This window comes from Vanessa tameamea, chromosome 3 (assembly GCF_037043105.1).
Source record: "Vanessa tameamea isolate UH-Manoa-2023 chromosome 3, ilVanTame1 primary haplotype, whole genome shotgun sequence".
NCBI classification, from domain to species: domain Eukaryota; kingdom Metazoa; phylum Arthropoda; class Insecta; order Lepidoptera; family Nymphalidae; genus Vanessa; species Vanessa tameamea.
This window is the reverse complement of record NC_087311.1, coordinates 7,012,075-7,031,920: the sequence shown is the minus strand read 5'-3', so window position 1 is coordinate 7,031,920 and position 19,846 is coordinate 7,012,075. Positions and strand designations below refer to the sequence as shown.

The 19,846-nt window shown below is 30.2% G+C and overlaps 5 protein-coding genes across 8 annotated transcripts in view; 2 read left to right on the top strand and 3 right to left on the bottom strand.

The window, feature by feature from the left end:
- Nucleotides 1-19,846, bottom strand: part of LOC113397446 (THO complex subunit 2) — a 213,284-nt gene that overhangs the window by 9,905 nt on the left and 183,533 nt on the right. The window contains exons 1-12 of one of the 3 annotated variants that reach the window (XM_064217410.1): nucleotides 4,106-4,296; nucleotides 3,587-3,752; nucleotides 3,269-3,510; nucleotides 3,058-3,191; nucleotides 2,591-2,847; nucleotides 1,939-2,088; nucleotides 1,398-1,567; nucleotides 1,164-1,329; nucleotides 901-1,070; nucleotides 595-793; nucleotides 223-470; nucleotides 19-136 (exon numbers count right to left, since the gene is read on the bottom strand). In XM_064217410.1, coding sequence (XP_064073480.1) covers nucleotides 19-136; nucleotides 223-470; nucleotides 595-793; nucleotides 901-1,070; nucleotides 1,164-1,329; nucleotides 1,398-1,567; nucleotides 1,939-2,088; nucleotides 2,591-2,847; nucleotides 3,058-3,191; nucleotides 3,269-3,510; nucleotides 3,587-3,752; nucleotides 4,106-4,173 — 2,088 coding nt within the window. In that variant the 5' untranslated portion in view covers nucleotides 4,174-4,296. Of the gene's footprint in view, nucleotides 1-18; nucleotides 137-222; nucleotides 471-594; nucleotides 794-900; nucleotides 1,071-1,163; nucleotides 1,330-1,397; nucleotides 1,568-1,938; nucleotides 2,089-2,590; nucleotides 2,848-3,057; nucleotides 3,192-3,268; nucleotides 3,511-3,586; nucleotides 3,753-4,105; nucleotides 4,297-19,846 lie in introns of those variants that run through there. The other 2 variants (XM_026635788.2, XM_064217412.1) reach the window with 2 other exon arrangements.
- On the top strand, nucleotides 3,005-6,911 carry LOC113397155 (small ribosomal subunit protein bS6m). Its single transcript, XM_026635379.2, has 2 exons — nucleotides 3,005-3,017; nucleotides 6,338-6,911. Exon 2 carries the CDS (start codon nucleotides 6,401-6,403, stop codon nucleotides 6,854-6,856), a length of 456 nt encoding a protein of 151 aa, XP_026491164.1. The 5' UTR covers nucleotides 3,005-3,017; nucleotides 6,338-6,400; the 3' UTR covers nucleotides 6,857-6,911.
- LOC113397204 (Bardet-Biedl syndrome 7 protein homolog) lies at nucleotides 7,407-13,562 on the bottom strand. 2 transcript variants are annotated; one of them, XM_026635437.2, is made up of 15 exons: nucleotides 13,340-13,562; nucleotides 13,131-13,254; nucleotides 12,713-12,827; nucleotides 12,511-12,655; nucleotides 12,240-12,433; nucleotides 11,004-11,184; nucleotides 10,713-10,885; nucleotides 10,489-10,606; nucleotides 10,138-10,278; nucleotides 9,758-9,990; nucleotides 9,072-9,230; nucleotides 8,307-8,416; nucleotides 8,131-8,233; nucleotides 7,886-8,010; nucleotides 7,407-7,626 (listed from the first exon to the last, which is right to left on the bottom strand). In XM_026635437.2, exons 1-15 carry the CDS (start codon nucleotides 13,439-13,441, stop codon nucleotides 7,448-7,450), a joined length of 2,202 nt encoding a protein of 733 aa, XP_026491222.2. In that variant the 5' UTR covers nucleotides 13,442-13,562; the 3' UTR covers nucleotides 7,407-7,447. The 2 variants fall into 2 exon arrangements, with proteins under 2 accessions (XP_026491222.2, XP_026491223.2); XM_026635438.2 differs by having other exon boundaries at nucleotides 12,511-12,640; nucleotides 13,340-13,561.
- LOC113397180 (translation initiation factor eIF2B subunit epsilon) lies at nucleotides 13,862-17,583 on the top strand. The gene is made up of 10 exons (XM_026635408.2): nucleotides 13,862-14,056; nucleotides 14,132-14,256; nucleotides 14,366-14,557; nucleotides 14,819-15,002; nucleotides 15,173-15,417; nucleotides 15,505-15,624; nucleotides 15,696-16,000; nucleotides 16,092-16,274; nucleotides 16,432-16,712; nucleotides 16,800-17,583. The coding sequence occupies exons 1-10, from the start codon at nucleotides 13,964-13,966 to the stop codon at nucleotides 17,007-17,009; spliced, it is 1,938 nt and encodes a 645-aa protein (XP_026491193.1). The 5' UTR covers nucleotides 13,862-13,963; the 3' UTR covers nucleotides 17,010-17,583.
- Nucleotides 17,203-19,011, bottom strand: LOC113397181 (anaphase-promoting complex subunit 10). The gene is made up of 3 exons (XM_026635409.2): nucleotides 18,795-19,011; nucleotides 17,601-17,837; nucleotides 17,203-17,509 (listed from the first exon to the last, which is right to left on the bottom strand). Exons 1-3 carry the CDS (start codon nucleotides 18,889-18,891, stop codon nucleotides 17,298-17,300), a joined length of 546 nt encoding a protein of 181 aa, XP_026491194.1. The 5' UTR covers nucleotides 18,892-19,011; the 3' UTR covers nucleotides 17,203-17,297.

The following is a 19,846-nucleotide window of genomic DNA, read 5'->3' as shown; positions in this document are numbered from 1 at the left end:
TTGTTTTAATATATTTACCTCTCCTTTTAATAGTTCTCCACCAGCCATGGCATCCAGCTGTTCAGGTGTAATTTCCTCGGCAGCTTCTATACCTGCCATCTTTTGTACTATCTCTTTAAGAATCAGTAGATCATGACTGCATCAGAAAAGAGATGAACTCACTAAATAACATGTATCTCGACATAGCATACATGAAAAAATATAATTGTGTTGAAATGTCACCTTTGTTGCGCTTTCAAGCGATTTGCAACAAACTGCAGCAGAGCAGTGAGCTCGATGTTGTGCTTCTTGAAGGCGGCGGCGGCGAAAGCAGCGAGCGCCTGCAGCGCTGGCGGGTGCGCCGCGCCCACCGTGCCGCGCCGAGCCGCCAGCGCCTCCACCAGGCAGTAGCCCAGCACATCCAGTGACAGCGACGTCAGGTACTTCAGCGACTCCACCACGGGCCCGATCAGGTTGTCGTACGTTTGGATCTGTCAGTGTTGAGTAACTACTGTTTAGTGGCAAAATGGTCACGCAAAACCAACGGTTCTTCGAAATCGAAGTGGAATTAATAAAATTACATTTGATTCTTTTTTTACATTATTAAATAAATACCTGCAAAAGCATGTAATCGAACAGGAAAGCGGATGCCGCATGCGACAGTTTCCCAATGAGACGACCCTGAGGTTTAATATTTTCCTTAGAAACTCGTTTCATAATGTGCTTGATACGTTGTAAGGAGTTACCGCGAACGCGCATCAAAGACGGAATTTTCTCACCGGCCTCATTCTTCCAGCGAGCATATAGACAATATCTACAAAACAAAAATACTTAAAACATTCCAATGTTTTTTTTTTTAATATATGCAAAGATTGACTTTTTCTCTACAATTAGTTCATACAACAAAAACTATCTTATTACCTGCATTGGTATGGGTATAACTTCAGCAAAGTGTAAACTTCTTCAGCCATGCAACAGTTACCTTCCATTAAGGTTAGTGCTGGAAGTATGGCAGTATCTAATACCGTTAATGCTTCATGATGCAGTGGGTCTTCTACTAATGTTCGTGCAGTTCGTAGAATACGAATTATCTAATAAAACAGATAAATGTGGTAAACAGACAGATAGATAAAAAATAAATCTAATCAAAATTGTAATAATGATTTTAAAAAAAATTTACTTACTTTATACATTAAAATAGGATCATAATGAAGAGATGGTCCAAGCAGTACAAGTGCTGGTATAACCGTTTCTTTCATATCTTCAAAATTCTTGCAAGGTGTTGGTGCAAGGCTTGATAATAGTGGTGGGATTGGTTTGCCTATAATTTTTGGAGCGATACGGCAATGCCTAAAAGAATAAAAGAATTTAAAAAAAAGTCTATGTTTTGTGTGAAATAAATGTGGCTTATATCTTACTTTCTATAAAGAGGTTCAACTAAAGCATGTAGCATATTACAAAGGGCTACAGCTGGGCGTTGTGCAACACTTGTAGTTGGTAGTCGAGCTGATAGTGCTGCAAACTCTTTCCAAGCCGTAACATTCAAAAGGGCTTCACAGAGCACTAGTTTTTGATTGTTCCAATATTCCTGTAACAAAAGCTTAACTTAAGGTACCTCCACAAGATAAAATACTGAATTTATTATGTAGAATCTTTTTTAGGGCTGATTGTCCAAACATTGAATAACCGAACGAATACCTAACTAGCAAATTAACTTATATGACTGTTAATAGGAGAAAATTGTAAAACTATGAAGGTATCAAAATGTACCCAAAACAAGTCTGCAATAGCATCAAAAGTTTTTAATATTACTATCTAAATATTTATCTTGATTACTAAAAATCAATAGAACATGGTAAGCAAGACAACATCTATGGAGTTTTATTTGTATATACTATTATGTATTAAATGGACATTCAATATGTTTATGTAGAAAAAGAAAGCATATAAACAGCTTACTTGAGGATCAGCTTTTTCTTCAATAAATTCAGCTGGTGCATTACTTTGAGGTCCTTTAGTAGAAACAATATTTAATTTCCGTATATAATCTTGAATTGCTTTTAATTCCTTGTCAGCTTCTTTGGCCATTAGTGTGTCATCTGGACGTAACTATAGTGAACATAATTATTAGGTTTTTCTTTATAAGTCATTAGAGTAGTATTACATTAAGAATAACATACAAGACTAATTACATATTTCAAAGTAGTTAATATGAGTATATTTTTTAAGAAATATTATATTTTTGTGTTCTTTATTGTTGCTGCTTTTCTACCACTATAAAACAGCATTAATCAAAAACTTCTTTATAGTATTTGTAAAAATATTAGTGTCATCAGAATTCATCCTTTACTTCTTTTTGAACCATATTATATACCTGGGATTTTGTGACAACTTGCCTGACTGGTTAATAAAGAGAACTTGAGAATGCTTGCTCTATTGAATATCCAATAGCTACCATGTAAGTAGTTGAGGTGCTTATGTTCTGTGCTCATTAAAAGATTTGGCCTTTGCATCATGAAGGGTGAATAAATATGTTGCAAACACCAATATAAATAAGTATTATAAATAAGTAATAATAATATAAAAAAATATTAATTTCAAATCAACATACCCATGGATAAATGTCATCTAATGATATAACTTCATGTTGTAAAAGTAAAGCTATCACAGTCATTAGTGCAGGTGGTTCCTTATAACTTTCTAAGACTTCCATGTTACCTAATTTAAAACCTAATACTTCTGAAATTACTTGGGGATCCCCCATGTAGTTCTTAATCAGTGAAATAAATAATTTATCTAAGTTCGGCCGTGCCTCAAAAGATTCTAAAATAATGTCAAGGACTCTGTTAGGATCCAAGTTGAAGCAACCTGAAATAATTTTATTTTTCTTATATAATTTTATAAGAACAAAACAATAACTGTAAATAACATTGTTTTCAAAGTAAATATAATAAGTGCATATAATAAATATAATATGTATCTAATGAAATATTATATATATAAATTGATTTATGGCATTGGTTTTATTTTTCTATAATGTATAATAATAAATTAATACAATATAATTTGAGTATATACCTATAAGAGACTGAATAATTTCAAGTATAGTTTTCCAGTCAGTGTTTTCAGAAATTTCCTGATTCAATTCCACAATAAGCTTAGAATATCCTTCACTTTCTTCTCTAAATAAGTTGAACTTACGTTGCTTATAACTAAATATAAAAATAGAATTCATTAAAATCTTTATTTAACAATAATATTAAGGAAAAAATAATTCAATTATACTTACTACAACTTAGTTTTTATTTTAATAAATTTTGTATAAAAGTTTTTGTTTTTCAAGGTACCAACATCTTGTAATGTGTCAATTTCTAAGCGCTCCTTTAATAATTTGTCAGATATAATTGATTCCAACTCTCTTACTAAATAACAAAAATTACTTCGCTCTTCACTGTGAATATCCATAGATGTTTCGGAGTCAAGTATGCATACTACATCTAATAATATGGATGGTAGGTCTGCATGCGAAACCTAATAAAAACACGATTATTTGATACTAGCAATTTTAACTGTAGTCATAAACATTTTAAAAATAAACAAGACTTACAATTATATCTTTCAGCACAGAAATAACGGAGTCCTTTTTCAACAAGCCCCGAAGACCACATGATAACAAATCATAAATGCTTTGAGATAATCCAGATAGTTTTCCGGATTTTGAAAATAAGGGCGTCTTTCCCTCATCTTTTACGTATTGTGTAACTGATTTTATACTGGAATAAAAAAACAACAGTTAATATGGAAGATATATATTGTATATTATAATCATATAGTATATTTAATTAGTAACGAGACAACAATAAAAATAACGTATTGATATTTATTAACTTTTTTAAATCACGTAGCTAATTCGATGAAGTTTCCTGTCATGTATATAACAAAGTTAACAGCAGAAACGTAAAGTATTGTTATTTCACGATATACCATTTTGTCAAACATTTATATACATGAAAAAAATCAGCAAAATTTAAAATTTTATTAGCTTTTTATTTAATAAAGGTTACATTAAAATCCACATGTGGTAAAAGGAAAATACACAGTAAAGCTTGAAAATCATAAAGCTTACAATTGATCTCGTCCCGATTTTTCCCACGTTTTACAATAATCAGATATGAATTTAGTGGATGCACCCATTTTAAAAAAGGGATTTCTATTTTTTATTCACAACAATTTTTCAAGCATAAGAACAACATAGGTACGCCGCAGCCATGACCAATTCCAAAAAAACAGCACAGATTATGACTGTATTGTAGATGTAGACTGTTTAGTGACTTGAATGTACTATAGTCTATATAAGTAAACAAGCATATCACAGAGTATATAAGATTCTGTTAAATAGTAGGTATGAGTAGACAGGATGGCCTTCTTCAAAAATCATCATGTTTTTTGTACATATGTTGAACAATTAATAAAACTGTGAATTTTTTCCAAAACAAAGCATTAAAGTGTAACAGTGACAATAAGAATTATTAACATTAGGTCCTTAAATACATGTATACAAATATGAATTAAAAATAATTACTGTATACTTCATGTATCTTGAGGAATGGGAGCAAGAATGCTAGCAGCATTTCCCCGTTGAATCGTAGTTCCGATCCCCTGGGCAAAAAACCAACCAGCCCTTATGTCACCAGTGAAGGCAATAAGGCGAGGTGTTATACTTTTCATGAAGCTTTTTGCACTATTACTCCAAGGTTCAAGTGTTTCAACAGCAAAAGGGACAAAAAACATATTTTGGAGTAAGACGCGAATATTTGGATCGTTTGTTGTTTGCATGTAGCATCCTACATTAGGGCCCGTCCTTATTCGCAGGGACCCAAAGTCAGGTCAACAGGTCTCTTACCATTATCACGACTAATCTACGGGGCTTAATGAGAGCAGTAACGTCAATGGCGACAAGAGCCCTTTTTATTGTATCATTAAGAGAAAGGTGGTGTAAAAGACTACCTTTCCTTGGATAAGAGAGACCATGATATCCGAAAGAATCCACCCCCTTTCCACACAGACCACAATTGGTATACAACCAGTGACCTGACCCTTTGGTTAATAACGCTAGAAGCATGGCACGGGTTTTGGTAAAGTTTTTGGTTAGTAACTTCCTTAAGATTATCGTTATTTTAAGGACATTACCTTCCAGTTCTCTATGGCCTCTATACATTTGTGATTATGACTGAATTTTTTAACAAGAAATGCTATGTACAGAAGGTAGAAAGGCCGGAAGCGCAGCAGTTGAAATTTTCCTCACGCCGATGCGACCATACGGAATACAAAGTATAGCTTGAGCCCAAGAATCCAGCTCTCATCAAGAAATAAATTTATATTTTTTTCTAACGTTTTTTTAAGAAGGATAGATTGAGTTGCCGCGCAGAATGTACTTTGAAAAAAAAAGGCAGTGTTTTTATCTTTTGTGTACACGCTACATGAGAATTTAACAATAAGTAACAGTTATTAACAAACTTATTAAAGTAAATACTAGATAGCTAATTGCAATTTACTAGTGACATTATACGGATATGGTAAACTTTTTTTGTACAGGAGTGTATGTGGGATTCACCGGCACAGAATGTGGAAAAATACCCAACCAACAGTACCTACTCCATCTCTACAGGGGACCTCATGTGATCGTTATGCCGACCTCCAACGCCTAAGGAGATCCGTGGAAGGATCTGGGGTCGGAGAGCCATGGAGCGTACCTGCGCACCGAAAGCCAATCATTTATGCTTGGAAGTTTAAATCACTTTATATGGAAATCGAATGTTAGTTTGCTATTTTTAAGTATATGACCAATATTATTTACCCCAATAACTCCATTAATAATATTAACCATAAGTGGATTTTGTACAAATAAAGTGTTGACTATTTATTGATATTTAAAATAGGACAATAATAACATATACTGTTGGTCGTTTTTCATAGAAGTGTTCCTTGAACCTGTGAAAGTTTAACAATTACTTTTCGGTTATTAGTACAGATAAATGATAAAAATTTCGTAGATGTGACTTTTAAAAATATTAATAAATTTTATTAAAAGAAAAAAAAAAAACAATGTTCTTTCCCAACCGACTTAAGAGTGAACTATAGTTACTTAAGAGCCATGCTTATTGATTTAGCTAAAATAAACCCAAATAAGAGAGCATAGAATAGCCCAAAATTTTGACAGGTTGACAGCACAGTTGCCAAATGTCACATTTTTATTGACATTTATTATCAAATGTTTTCTGTAGGTAACCTGAATTTCTAATATTAAGTGTGCTATAAAGTGTACATAGCTTACAATACCAATCAGCATACTAAGTAGCTAAATAACTAGCAATTTAATTATATTGAAATAACAAACTGCAGTTTTCCATATATTTAAAATATGCCTGCTTATGAATTGGCTCTACTTTTACGAGCTATGCCAAAAGGAGAATTGAAGAAAACCTTAACTCGAATATCCCATGCTATTTTTAATCGCGGTGGAATAATTAGAAATATAGAAAATTTAGGATTCAGAGCAATGCCATACAAAACAAGTTCACATGGCTTAGTGCACCGGGAAGCTAATTATTATGTTTTTAAAATTGATACTGCTACTCAGTCCGTTGCCGATTTAAAAGAAGAATACAGTAGAGATGTTGACATAATAAGGCAACGTGTGTTTAAAATGAATGAGAACATGCAATCTTCACCATGTACATTAGCAGAAGAGCTACTTCCTCCAGCATACAGAGAAGAAGTACAGAAAATGGTTGAAGTTGGAAAAACACAAGTAAATCGCTTTACATATAAATTTAAATATAATTCTGGTCTTGATTACTATCCCTTCCAAAAGTAAATATTTAATTTCATTTAGTTAGTTGTAAATAGAATATAATAAATAGGTTTGGTAATATTTGTCTTTTATTGTAACAATTTAATAATGCAATTAAATACATATTTAAATAATTTATATACAAATTTTATAAAAACTTTCAATTATGTAAATAAATTAAAAGTGTTCCTATTTCTCGTATAATCCCGTTTCTAAACTTTTTCTGCTGTAACTTTCTTGCTGTTGTTTTAGGTCTACAGTGATCAATTGCAGTAGAAAAGTTCCATTTAAATTTTCATCTATATTATCAATAATAATTTATAATTATTATCTTTCATTTATACAATACATGAAACATTTGCTGAATTTTCAATTCATATTATAGAACCAAATTTAATTCAGTATGTGAATTAACAGATATGTAACTATTTATTTTTTTATGCCTACAATAGTCACCTGGTGCACAAAGTTTCATAAAGTTGTACCCGATTTAAACAATAGGCATAAACCAGTAAGGATACTGAAATCAAAACCCCTTGAATAATACAATAAACATTTTATTAGACCCATATTTTCTTTGCTTAATATCTAACATGAGTTATTGTTACCAATGTTTTAGTAATAGTTTATTTTTGCATTTTGTGATGACTTTTGTTTAAAATCCATAATGTTTTCTACTTCATCAAGTTGGCAATTTTTTAAAACATTTTGTAGTGTTTTTAAATCATCATTATTAACAAAACTTTCAGTGGAATATAATTTCCACCAGTCTACATACCATTTTGTTACTGTCTCTAAAAAATAAAAATATTCAAATAAGAAAATATTATTGAAATGCAGCACTCTCCATTATTTGTAGTTTAAAATGCTGTATAATTCTTTTATTTCAAAATTTTATATTGAATGTAGTAATTAATTACATTTGTTTATCATCATAAATGTCTATAAAAACACAACTATAACTATAAAAATAAAATATGTATCTGTATCTGGACTTTAAGGACTAATATTAATGTGAAGTCTCAATTATAATGTATAAGAAAATTCTCTTACCCGTTAATTCATCAAAATTTGTTTCAGTGTTATTAATATCTGATGAATTATAAATAAGGAGATAGTCTTCACATAATATTGGCATAGTTTCATCATTTATGGTCATTTCATCCAAATCTAGAGAACTAAACATGAAAAATAACAAAATATGATAAAGATATAATTATTTTATCAATTTAACATGACTTAATTATTAACAGACTTAATCATTTTTATAGAATATTGCTTTTAAAAACTTACATTACCTTATTGCCTTTTTGATATCCATTTCTTTTTTTCTTTGGTATTCGGATTTAAATTTATCTTTTAACAATTGAAATGATGTCACGCAAAAATCTTCTGGAACATCTATAAAATATATTAAGTTTTTATTTATATATTACCATATAATGTAGTAATATAGTAATCAAGAAATACAAACCAAAGGAAATTTCTTCCCTGATATTTCTTTTTAAGCAACAGTTTGAAATAAAATTTTTCAATATCACTATTGTGGATATATTGTCCGACTTGAAAACAGCCGAACCACGCCTGTATATCATAATTAAAATTGTTTTTTAAATATATAAACCAAAACTAAATTCGTAAGTAATTTTAATTTTTTATAACTATAAACTATATATAACATTTTACAAAAATCTTGACATAATAATAATTTAGTTGTGAACTTGTGACACAGCCAGTATTAACTGTATGTGTCACAAGCAACGGAGTTACGCTATATACGCTAAATAAATCAACAACGTTTGAGAATAATTTAAAGACAAGAAATAAAATTGTTATTAAAAATTTTGTTGGAATTATAACAATAAAAACTTCATATAATGTAATATAAAACCGTATACAATAGAAAGAGCGAAAGATCGCTTCACGATTCACTCTATTAAAGTCGCGTAACAGAACATTGTTTCAAAAAAGCCGTCAAAGAAATATTGTGAACGGTTAAGGGTATGGGAGTATTCTTCTTGAACTGAAGTATGCTTTATGATTGCGATATTGATAATGATTTAAGTCACAATATATGACAAATTAAATCATCACTGTCTATAAAGTATAATAACTAAATGTTTTTTTTTATATTAAGATTTAATTTCATTTGAAAGTGATTCGAATTTTAAATTCGTTTATTTTTATTTAAAACAAATTAATTTATTTATGTGTAAATTAAAAAAATATATACACTTACTGGTATTTGCATATGAGTGAGGTACCAAGGAAAGAATGTGATCGTGCAAAAGAAACTTTGTTAGCAGGTCTAGGTAGTTCTCCTGGTAGAACATCCGTTAACCAAGACGTTATTTCAGCTACCGAGAAACCTCCTGATACTTGAAGCTCACACCAAGGCCTCGGAAAAGGATTAATTTCATTACTAATATTTCCCCTTTTACATAAGTCATGGTGGACGCAATAAATAAAACAAGTAACAGTCTGTCAAAGTTCCACAATCCTGACAGTGATGTGGGTTAGCTCAGACTAAGGTCACCACTTCTTGCAGATCTTTTTCCACGTCGCTGCTCCAATGCAGGTTAGTAGATAAAGATGTGGTTGAATTTAAAAAATACATGTATATCTCTTACAACGTTTTCTTTCACCGGCGAACACAGAGCGAAATAAGTTACTTATATATGAAATCTCAGTGTGCATGCTTAGTGGTTCTGAATTACATCTTCAGTCGGTTCATGTTTTCTAACGATTGGATCATCTCATATTTAATATGTAAATGAAAAAATGAATACAATATAACGTTATTGATAAAAGTGAATCCTAATACATGTGTGATTTTAAGACAGTATCAGATAAATAGTATGTTTATGTTTTTCAAATTTATTTTCGCTTATTTTTAGTTGCGGTGGGTCAACCATTAAATGATACCTTTTATTTTCTTCGATTTCTAAGGATTCATATTTTGAGTAGTGTGGTAAAATGGGCAAATGAAACTTAATAACTCGAGCGACTCTCGGAGCTCCTGCTGGTAAAATATAGACGAGCACGCGAGTTCCTTCCATCTTTGTGTCCTCAAAATTCACAATGCGCATACGCAGCCAAACTCGCCGTGTTCCAGCCTGACATCTAATTGATGTTAACAATTCTGTTCTGTTGTATTCCTAACGATACACAAATAAAATTATTGAAAGTGTGAAAATTGTTGATAAATTTATTATAATTATTTAGGCGACGGCAACAAAAACATATATTTTTCTAGTAACAATACTAGAACAAATTAAGTAAGCTTGTTAACTTGAATATCATACTTGTGGAGCACATGTACTGAGCACGGCTGCGTTATCAGTCTGAATTTCTAGTTGGCTATCACAATATACAAAGAGCATGTCGAGGGGTACTGCAGATGTGATTTTTGCTTCTTGCCAACCATTGTGAGTGGCTCCTGAAAGCTATTTGGGTAGATTAGAAAATATGTAAAACATTTTATCTTCGTGTTGATTCTTATATAATAGAGTTACTATTAATAAAACTTCTTTAACTTTACACATTTAAAAATGTTCTCCTCTCAAAAGTTTTAGGATTTCTTAACTGGAGACTTCCGGCCTGGTACCCTAGAAAATATACCAAAGACGCAGTAAAAAGACCTATTTTTTACTAACCTCATGTTGTATATCTAGTAAGGGCGGTGCTGACACTCCGGAAAATGAAGAACGTGTGATCTTTTTATATTTTTCACGCTCGTTTGCCGTTTGTTTTTCTAAACGTGAAACTTCGGACCTAAAAAAAAATATAACATAAAAATTAGTAATGAATAAGTAATTCATTACTAAAACTAGAGAAAATAATATTTTAAAACCTTATAAAAACATAGTAACATACGCACTCAAGTTTTGAACGCCGCGTAGCAAGAGCCTCACCAGAAGTTTTGTTTGACGAGGCAATAAGCCTGCTTGATCTTAAACCGAATATTCGTCCCGAAAAAGTTGTAACAAGCAATTCTGGTTCATCCGTTCCAATACAACCGCCACAAACAGAGGTTACAGGCTCACCGGAAAACTACATTAAAATATGCCGTTTAGCTGGCTCATTAGCAGAAGTTAAATCATTATAATATACAGTTATATCTTTATACTTATAAGTAGTTCTATATATTTAGTTACTGATAAAGTCTTACATAAGTAAACTTCAATCTCGGTTTTTCACTCAAGTCGTCCATGCTGACAAGATACAACTGGATGGAACCATCATGCCGACCTACCGCAAGATGCGTGCCAGAATTATTGGTAAACCATCCAACGCACATGATAGAGCCCAATCCACACCCTTCCACTAAACATTTAGCGGATAACTCTGATCTAGGTAAAAAGATGAGTTATAAAATAAAACAGTTTTTGTACAGTATCTTTATATTTAATAATTTCAAGTAGTTAGTTTGTAGAATAATAACCCAACTGAAGTCTAAAACTTTGGTTTTTGTTGATATAGATTACCTATTTGATGCAGTAAGCCCAAAAAGTAACAATATACATATTATTCATATTAAATAGCTAAATTTATATAATATGTAGTATACAGTATCTATGTAGATAACAGCACAATTATAATTCTTATATATTATTTTATTCTAGGCTGTTAAAGGAGGCCAGCAAGGTTTTTTTTAACACTTTGATATAATTGAGGTAAGCTATAAGTGAGATTACTCTTTAACCAGATACGGCATATTTATTAAAGTACATACATACATAAGTATAAAAGAGTTATTTTAGATTTTACATAAGAGATGCAAAAATTGACGCGATATATTTGATCGAGGGCTTGAATAATGTATGATATTCATTAGGGATTTGCGAAAAAATGGCGTCTTGAACGTCGGCGACTGTTATCGGGACTTGACAGAAAAGTTAAAGTGGACCTAATTAATTTAGTGGAATCGTGTTGTATTATAAATAGAGATTTATTAGTGCGCAATATAGCTGTAATAATAAATATTAGCCAAAACTATTATTTTATATATAAGAATTTGATAAATTGATTAGTCCAATGGTTCAAGGTTTATTTGATCATGATCATCAAAGTCTATATCATTTGTTAATTGGTAATAGGGCCAAAGCTTGATGCGTGAGATATCTAAAAATGTGCTATAATGGCCTACCGCTTCATTTGTTTTCTGAAGGTGTATGTATGAAATATTAGAAATAAAAAAATCCTTACATGTGAAGATGCATGATAAGATCATACAAAAATAAATTAATGTCAACTTTAGTACCATAATTTACCATTTTTAGGATAGTTTATAATAGTGGTACTTACCTTAAAGTATCGCTTAACAAAGCGTTTTATAAATAAATAATATGAATAAAATAATAAGAAAGGTTGGTCGATTCTACATCCAAGCCATAAACGTACTTACTCATCATAAGAAATGAGCCCGGTGGAACCGTCTACAGCACCATAAAATGCGTATACTTCAGATGTCGGTAGAGAGTGCGGTACAATAAACCGAGTCGGCCCAGCCGAAATATGGGTCCGCTTTTGCATATTCCCGTTCTCAATAATTAGTGCTTCTTTGTTTGCAATTAACACTAATATTCGTATACGATTTCTCTTTGTATTTATGAAAGAAAAGGGGCATGATCATTAAATTTAAAACATGAACGAATAGCATAAAAACAAATACTTACATTCCGTGTAGCAAAAGCAATAGCGTCAAGCACTCTATCTTCACAAACATAGCAATATATTTCCTGTAGTTCCCTATAGAGTGTAACCGTTCTTCCAGAACATAAAATGAGGTCGTTGCCCAAGACGCACCTAAATATATATATCCTTTTTAACAATAAATAAACAGCTATTTTAATAGTAAAATGTATAAAAATGTGTTACATGGATGTAATCGTTTCAGAAACTGAAGTTTCAATGCTGAAGAATACTTTGCCTTTTTTAGTATAACCTTTTACTTCGTTCCCCGAAGCAGCAAAAATTTTATCTGCATTGGTTCCTAAAATAAATATATCATTTTTTAAAATAGCGTAAAGAATGAATCTGAAGAACTTATTTATATACAACATAATTATTAACAATAATTAAATGTATATAAACATACATTGAGAAAAGTTAGGTCACAGTTTCATCATTATTAAAGAATTTAACAAACCTAAGTATATACTATGTAACACAAAAATAGAGTATGTTTAAATATGATATACTTACCCATAGAAATATCTATATGACCCACCTTTCGAGCAACAGATGATGAATTTGTGCTACTAATATTCTAGCAAAATAAAATTTAATAGCCTACCTACAGAGGAAGCAAGTTGTACAGAAGTGATAGGTTTTCCTGGTAAGGTTTTAAAGTGGACAACTGGTTCTTCATCCTTAATACTTAAACACTGCAATACTCCATTTTTATCTCCTACTGCAAACTGTATACCAAAAAGGTAAGCTCGGTGAAAAGGTATTTAAAAAAATGATTTATTTGATTATATGTAATTGTATTTTTAGTATCACCTTTTGTTGCACTTTTTGGTCAGTAGACGGTAAAATTTTTAACGCATCTGGATATGTTACTCCACAAAGAGTATAATCAATTCGAGCTAAATCATAATCCATTTTTAGGCTTAAGTTGGTTATTGAACTGCTAAGCAAAACAGCCTCAAAACAACTTGTAAAGAAGACCAATGTTTAGGTACTTTCGTTTCTAAGCAACAATAAATCGCCAACATTTTGATTTTAGGCGCAAAGGTCAAATAATTAATCGATTGATTGGTTAATTTCAAAATTTCTACACAACGTACAGAATCCGATGATAAAAGTCGTTCAATATACTTTTTTTTTATTATGCATTGTTTACAGTTATACTGTATCTATAATATTAATAAAATATCGTAATATAATTTAAAAGTGCTTTTATAAGCATAGTGAAACATTTTGTTTTGTTTTAAAAAAAAATATACAAAAAAAAAGCAAATATGAAGAACCAAGTGCACAGTCCTGCTTAAAAAAAACTAACTAACAATTGGCAATTTGTCACTTTGTCAGTAAAACATAACCTAAAACGACTGGAATACTTGCCAACTGTTTTTGTTATTATCATAGGTTTTAATTTTTTTAAATCATCTAATAACTATAACAATGGAAAACGATAAAGATAATGTAATTCAAGCTGTAGTGATAATGGATCTTTTCAATAGTAATTTTAGTCCAATATGTAACCAAAACCCTATGGTAGGTTAGATTTTAGTTTATTTGATTTAAGATTCATGTAATAGTAATTTAATAAATCCTGTTTTTATCCTCTAGGGACTTCTTCCTGTTGCAGGAATTCCCATTATTGACTATGTTTTGGAATCCCTGGTATCAGGTGGAGTGGGAGAAGCAATTTTATTTTGCTGCCAGGACAGCTTCAAAATTAAAGATCACATAAAGTAAGATTAAGATTCTGCTTATTAAAACTTTAATTTTACATCTAAAATTGTGTTGATTTTCATCTAACTTGTAATATTTTCTTAAGTTATTCAATTTGATATTTTAAAGGAAGTGCAAGGAAAACAAGGTGCCATGGAGCATTACACTAGATGTGCAGATAATATCATCAGACACTTGCCAGACTATGGGTGATGTGATGAGAGAAATAGATGCAGCTGGATTAGTTCGGGGATACTTTGTACTTGTAGGAATAAATAGTATTACAAATATCAATTTCACTGCCTTGTTGGAGCAACACAAGTAATATTTTCTAATATTAGTATCTCAAGTTTAATTTGATTATAGATTGAGATAAACAAGAGTAATTATAAGATCACAGTAATATATCACTAACTTTATTTGCATTTATATAATTATATTGGGTCTTATAGTACACCGATATATTAAAAGGAATTATAATTTTTTTAGTTATATTTATTAGTATTATCAGTAAAAATTCAAAATTCAAATAAAATAAATTTTTACTTTATGATTCCCAATAACTCAATAATATTTAATTAGGCAAACATGCAAGAAAGATAAAGGAGCAGCAATGACATTGGTATATAAAGAAGTTGCATGGGAACATCCGTTGATAAGCAATGACAAATCATTACTATTGGCAGCTGATGGTCGAACTCATAAAATACTCATGCATCAAAAATATAAACCAAAATCTAAAGAATCTGCAGTTTCCTTACCATTGGTAAGTTCATTAGTAATCATAGTACATAGTTTCTCATCTAGTATTATTTTATCTATATAATGTTGCTTATAAATTTATTAAACTCAAATGATGGTTTAAGGATTATTATGCCTAATAGTATTGATTGTAAATAAACTGAATAATAATATTTTCTAAATTTTTTGTTACAGGAGTGTGTGTTACAACACTCTGAAGTCAAATTGTACCATAATTTGGTAGATGCTGGTATAGCAATATGTTCACCTTCAGTTCCTCCCCTCTTCTCTGACAATTTTGACTTTCAAACTAGAAATGATTTCATTCATGGAATTTTAATAAATGAAGACATATTGGCTAGTTCTTTATATTACACAATGTTGAAGGAAAATCAATATGCAGCGGCTATAACAAACTGGAAAACTTACCAAACTGTGTGGTCTGTGTTAATAATATTTTCATTAAAGTACTATATTACTAATGTTTTTTAAATAAATTACAACTTTTTTCATGTCTTATGTTTTAGTTGGGATATTTTACACAATTGGGTGTATCCACTATCAATTGAAACTGATTCCTTTTATAAGAATACATTCATGTTCATGGGTAATCATATATTTAGAAAAACTAATTCCTCTTTGAGCAGGTATGAATCAGACAAAGAATTCTGTTTACAAATAATTGACAATTATTAATTTTTATCTATTATTTTTACAGATCATGTACTTTAGTAGAAGATGTATTAATAGGAGCTCAATCACATATCAGTGATATGTCAACTGTTTCAAAATCTATGATTGGAAGTAATTGTATGATGGGAAATGATGTTGTAATTCATGGCAGCCATATTATGAACAATGTTGTGATTAAAGATAACTGCCAGATATTGAATTGCTTTGTTGATGATAATTGTGTAATCGAGGCTCACTCAAATTTAGAGGGTGTTGTAGTTTCCAATAATGTGTGTGTAAAAGAAGGAAGCAAGCTGCGAGGCATAATTTTAGAAGAAACTGACAGTAATGGTAATCAGATAAAATTAAGTGCTATCTGGAATCATTAACATTAATATAATTAGTTATATATAGTTAACAAAATTATTTAATGCTGTTTTAGATAAAACTTTGAAAAAAACATCATCAGAGTCTGGAACTGAATGGGAGAATGAGTCATCTGGCAAAGAAGATGATGAATATGTTGGCTTTGAAAAAGAATGGAGTGACAGTGAGTCATGCTACTCTTCTGACAGCAGTGCTGAATCGTCATTACCCGATTCACCAATTCCAGAAGATACAAACAGTGAGTTTAATTTTAAATCATTTACATATTGTATGTTCATTGCTGCAAATAAATATTACTACTACTACCAATTTACTTTTTCTGTTGTTTAATGTTCTAGAATATACAATTCTTTATCATTATATTATTGTATTTTTTTATTCTTATTTATTTTTAGTATTCCTTCAAGAAGTTATAGACAGTTTAGCAAGAGGATATGAAGATAACCTGAAATGTGATTATCTAATACTTGAAATTAATTCATCAAGATATGCTTATAATATTCAGTTGAATGAAGTGAACTTCTTTGTTGTAAGAGCTTTATTGAGTATGCCAATCTTGGAGAACAGCAAGAATGTTCTTACTACTGTTAAAGACATTTTAAAGTTCTTCCGTCCTGTTATAGCTAATTACATTAAAACAAAATTGTCAATTATGGATTGTTTGAAAGCTGTGGAAGTAAGTAAAGAATGTTTAGTGAGTTTAAATTTCCATGTATAACAAGGTTTTACAACATGAAACTAATTGATTTACATTTTTCTTCAGGATAGCTGTATAAAAAATAGTTGGCTAGAAGGCAGAGCAGGCCAAATCATCCATTTACTGTATGAAGCCGATATAGTTGATGAGGATTCCCTGTTGGTGTGGTATGAAGATTTAAAAGAAAATGAAAGTCCAATTAGCAATCAAACTTCTATTGTTAAATTTTTTGAATGGCTTCAAGAAGCAAGTGAAGAAAGTGAAGAATCAGACTAAGAAAATATTAAATGAAATAAAAAAATCCATTTGTGTTGGAATTTTGCGACTTATAAACCTAAATTAAGTGTGTATTATAAGACAGAATATTGTACAGTTATTTATACTTGGGCGATCTCGATCTCGATTGCCTTAAGTGACAATGCATTAATGTTCAAAATAAATTATAAAGACAAAATCATAACTCAGAGAAGGCATGTCATTATTTTATTACTCAATAAATAATATTAATTTCTTAATGTTACGTATAATTTTGTAAAAATAGAAAATAAGGTAAAAAATAATATATTATCGAATAGTTGCATATTGCTGAAACTCTACAGTAGAAAAATTTCTAAATTTGTTAATATCAAATGAAGTAGGTTCACAAGGAGAATGAATTTTTATTTGTCTCATATGTGTATCTCTTCCGTTTTGATGATTGCTTAACACTGCTATTTGAATCATATATGTTCTAATAGGCCGTTCATGAATATCTTTGATTGGTATCATTTCCCATCCTGAAACAAAATTGTTAATATATGTTTATATATCCTATTTCATTAAATACAGCCTCCATATAAAAACATTGTAATGAGTTTTTTTTCTTACCACTTGGTTCAATTAATTCAATCACTTCAATTTCCTGTAGATCATTAAAATGTGTTCCAGCTCTAATAGAAATCCTACTCGGTGTGTAACTTTCATCAAGTTTGTAGTCAGTATAGATGTAAATATGAGAAACCATAGTTTTCCTTTGAAACTGAATATTGACTAGGTGAGGTAATTGACCATCTGATTGCCAATAAGTATCCATACAATCATCCCGCAACTGGTCAATTCCAAAACCTAAAATATGCTTAAATTATAGAATATACTTCTAAATGTATAATATAACATCAATCATGATAACATATATTATTTAATATAAAACTCCAGGAAAACTTTGTTGTATTAGTTTAGTATTTTTTGAATGCAGTAAAGGTTTAAGAATACATTAATTACTTTATTATGAGAAGAAATGTTTTTTTTACATTTATTCACAATATCTACCAACAAGGTAAATTAAATCAATGAATGCTATTAACAAAGAAGGATAAATCAACTGAGCAAGGTTTTGGACATCAAAATTCTCACTATACTAGAAAAAAATTGCAAATAGAGGAAATGCTTTATCAAATATTACTCCAAAGTAGATGCAAGATAATGACTTAACTATGTAATTAATTATAAGAATAGTCAATTAAGCCAAATCATTAAAGAGATGGGAATGAAAACATTAATATTCATAAAATATTGTTTATTAAAACTATACATTATTTCAAAAATAATTTTCAATAATAATTTTTTTTATTGTTTGTGTTTGTTTAATTTATTATTTTTATATGCATAGTAGGACTGTCAAAATACTTATATAAATACTAATCAGTAATATTTAAATCAATTAAATGCTATTGAGAGAGAAATATAATCTATAAACTAAATAAATAGCTATGAAACTAAAGCAAAACAAACTGTAATACTGAGGTGGTGATAGGCTAGTTGAATCACATAGAACAGTGATGATAGGTAGATGGGTCCAGTACTAAATATAAAGTAAAAGAAATGGAGGTAAAGGGTAATATTGATACAGTTAGCTACAAATTGGGTTGAATCAGTGAAAATATTTGCAGAAAAGTTGAAACGTTAGGGCTCACTTGCCACAGTTACCCATACTTAGATTACAGAGACATAAATCTTAGTTAATTATAGTAACATCATTTTTAAAATAATTAATGTACTTATCACAAATAAATATATTATGACCTGGTTTACACGATGATAAGCTCCATATTGCATGGTTCCCTACTTCTCGCACAGCTCCTGATCTTTCACTCACGAGCGGATCTTTTTCTGATGCCATTGTACAAGAACTAAGCAATTATTATAATATTAAAACAAAATATTGATTGTTTTTGTATTAAAAATACCTACATAAAGCATAAACAACTGTTAAGCTTTCAAATGTCAATGTCAATATTGTCAAATGTCGAGACAAAACCTACAGATATATGTTGACAATATAAAACGATCGATCAAAACCTCAATTTTATTACAACTTCTCCACTATTATATTTTATCAAATAAAATGTTTTATTTTAACATAGTTGTTGTATACCGGGTGTGATAAACAGTTATCGCCTGGCTATCCAACGACATCAACATTGTATGAAAATATATTTAATCTTACACCGATATTTCACTATAAACTACAGTGACTAAGCTAATACTATGGCCCCGTTACTTGTAATTATATAAAGCAAATCACCCTTTAAACCAGAATATAACAATACGAGATAAATAGGTGGTTATTATTAAATTTTCAACAAATATGAATATGCTATAAATTTTATGAATAGGTGGGGACAGTAGGTGTGTATGTGTTTTCTAAGGCCTTATGACAAAACAAGATTATACAATCACTATTCTCTACGCTATACGTTGAGTCTGTCAAATGAAATCGATTATAAACACTGCAAAAGCTATGATATTAATCGAAATTTTTAATTTTTTTTTAACAAAAGTATCGGTAATTCCATGTATGATATTTTGTTATTACTATTATATAGTTATTACTATGGTATTTGCTTTTTTTTTTTCTTAAATTCCAGACTATAATTAATGTATATGACGCTATAATAATTCACGAGAAAGGTTTTATAAATAAATAAGTTTAAAATCGTTGTGGTTTATTTATATAGATTTGAGGACTTATTTGCCATTGTTTATCAATTCTTTCAACGAAGAGATATGCCATTGCCACTCCTTAACCTACTCTTTTCATATATATATTATATAGATAAATTCGGTCGCCTAGT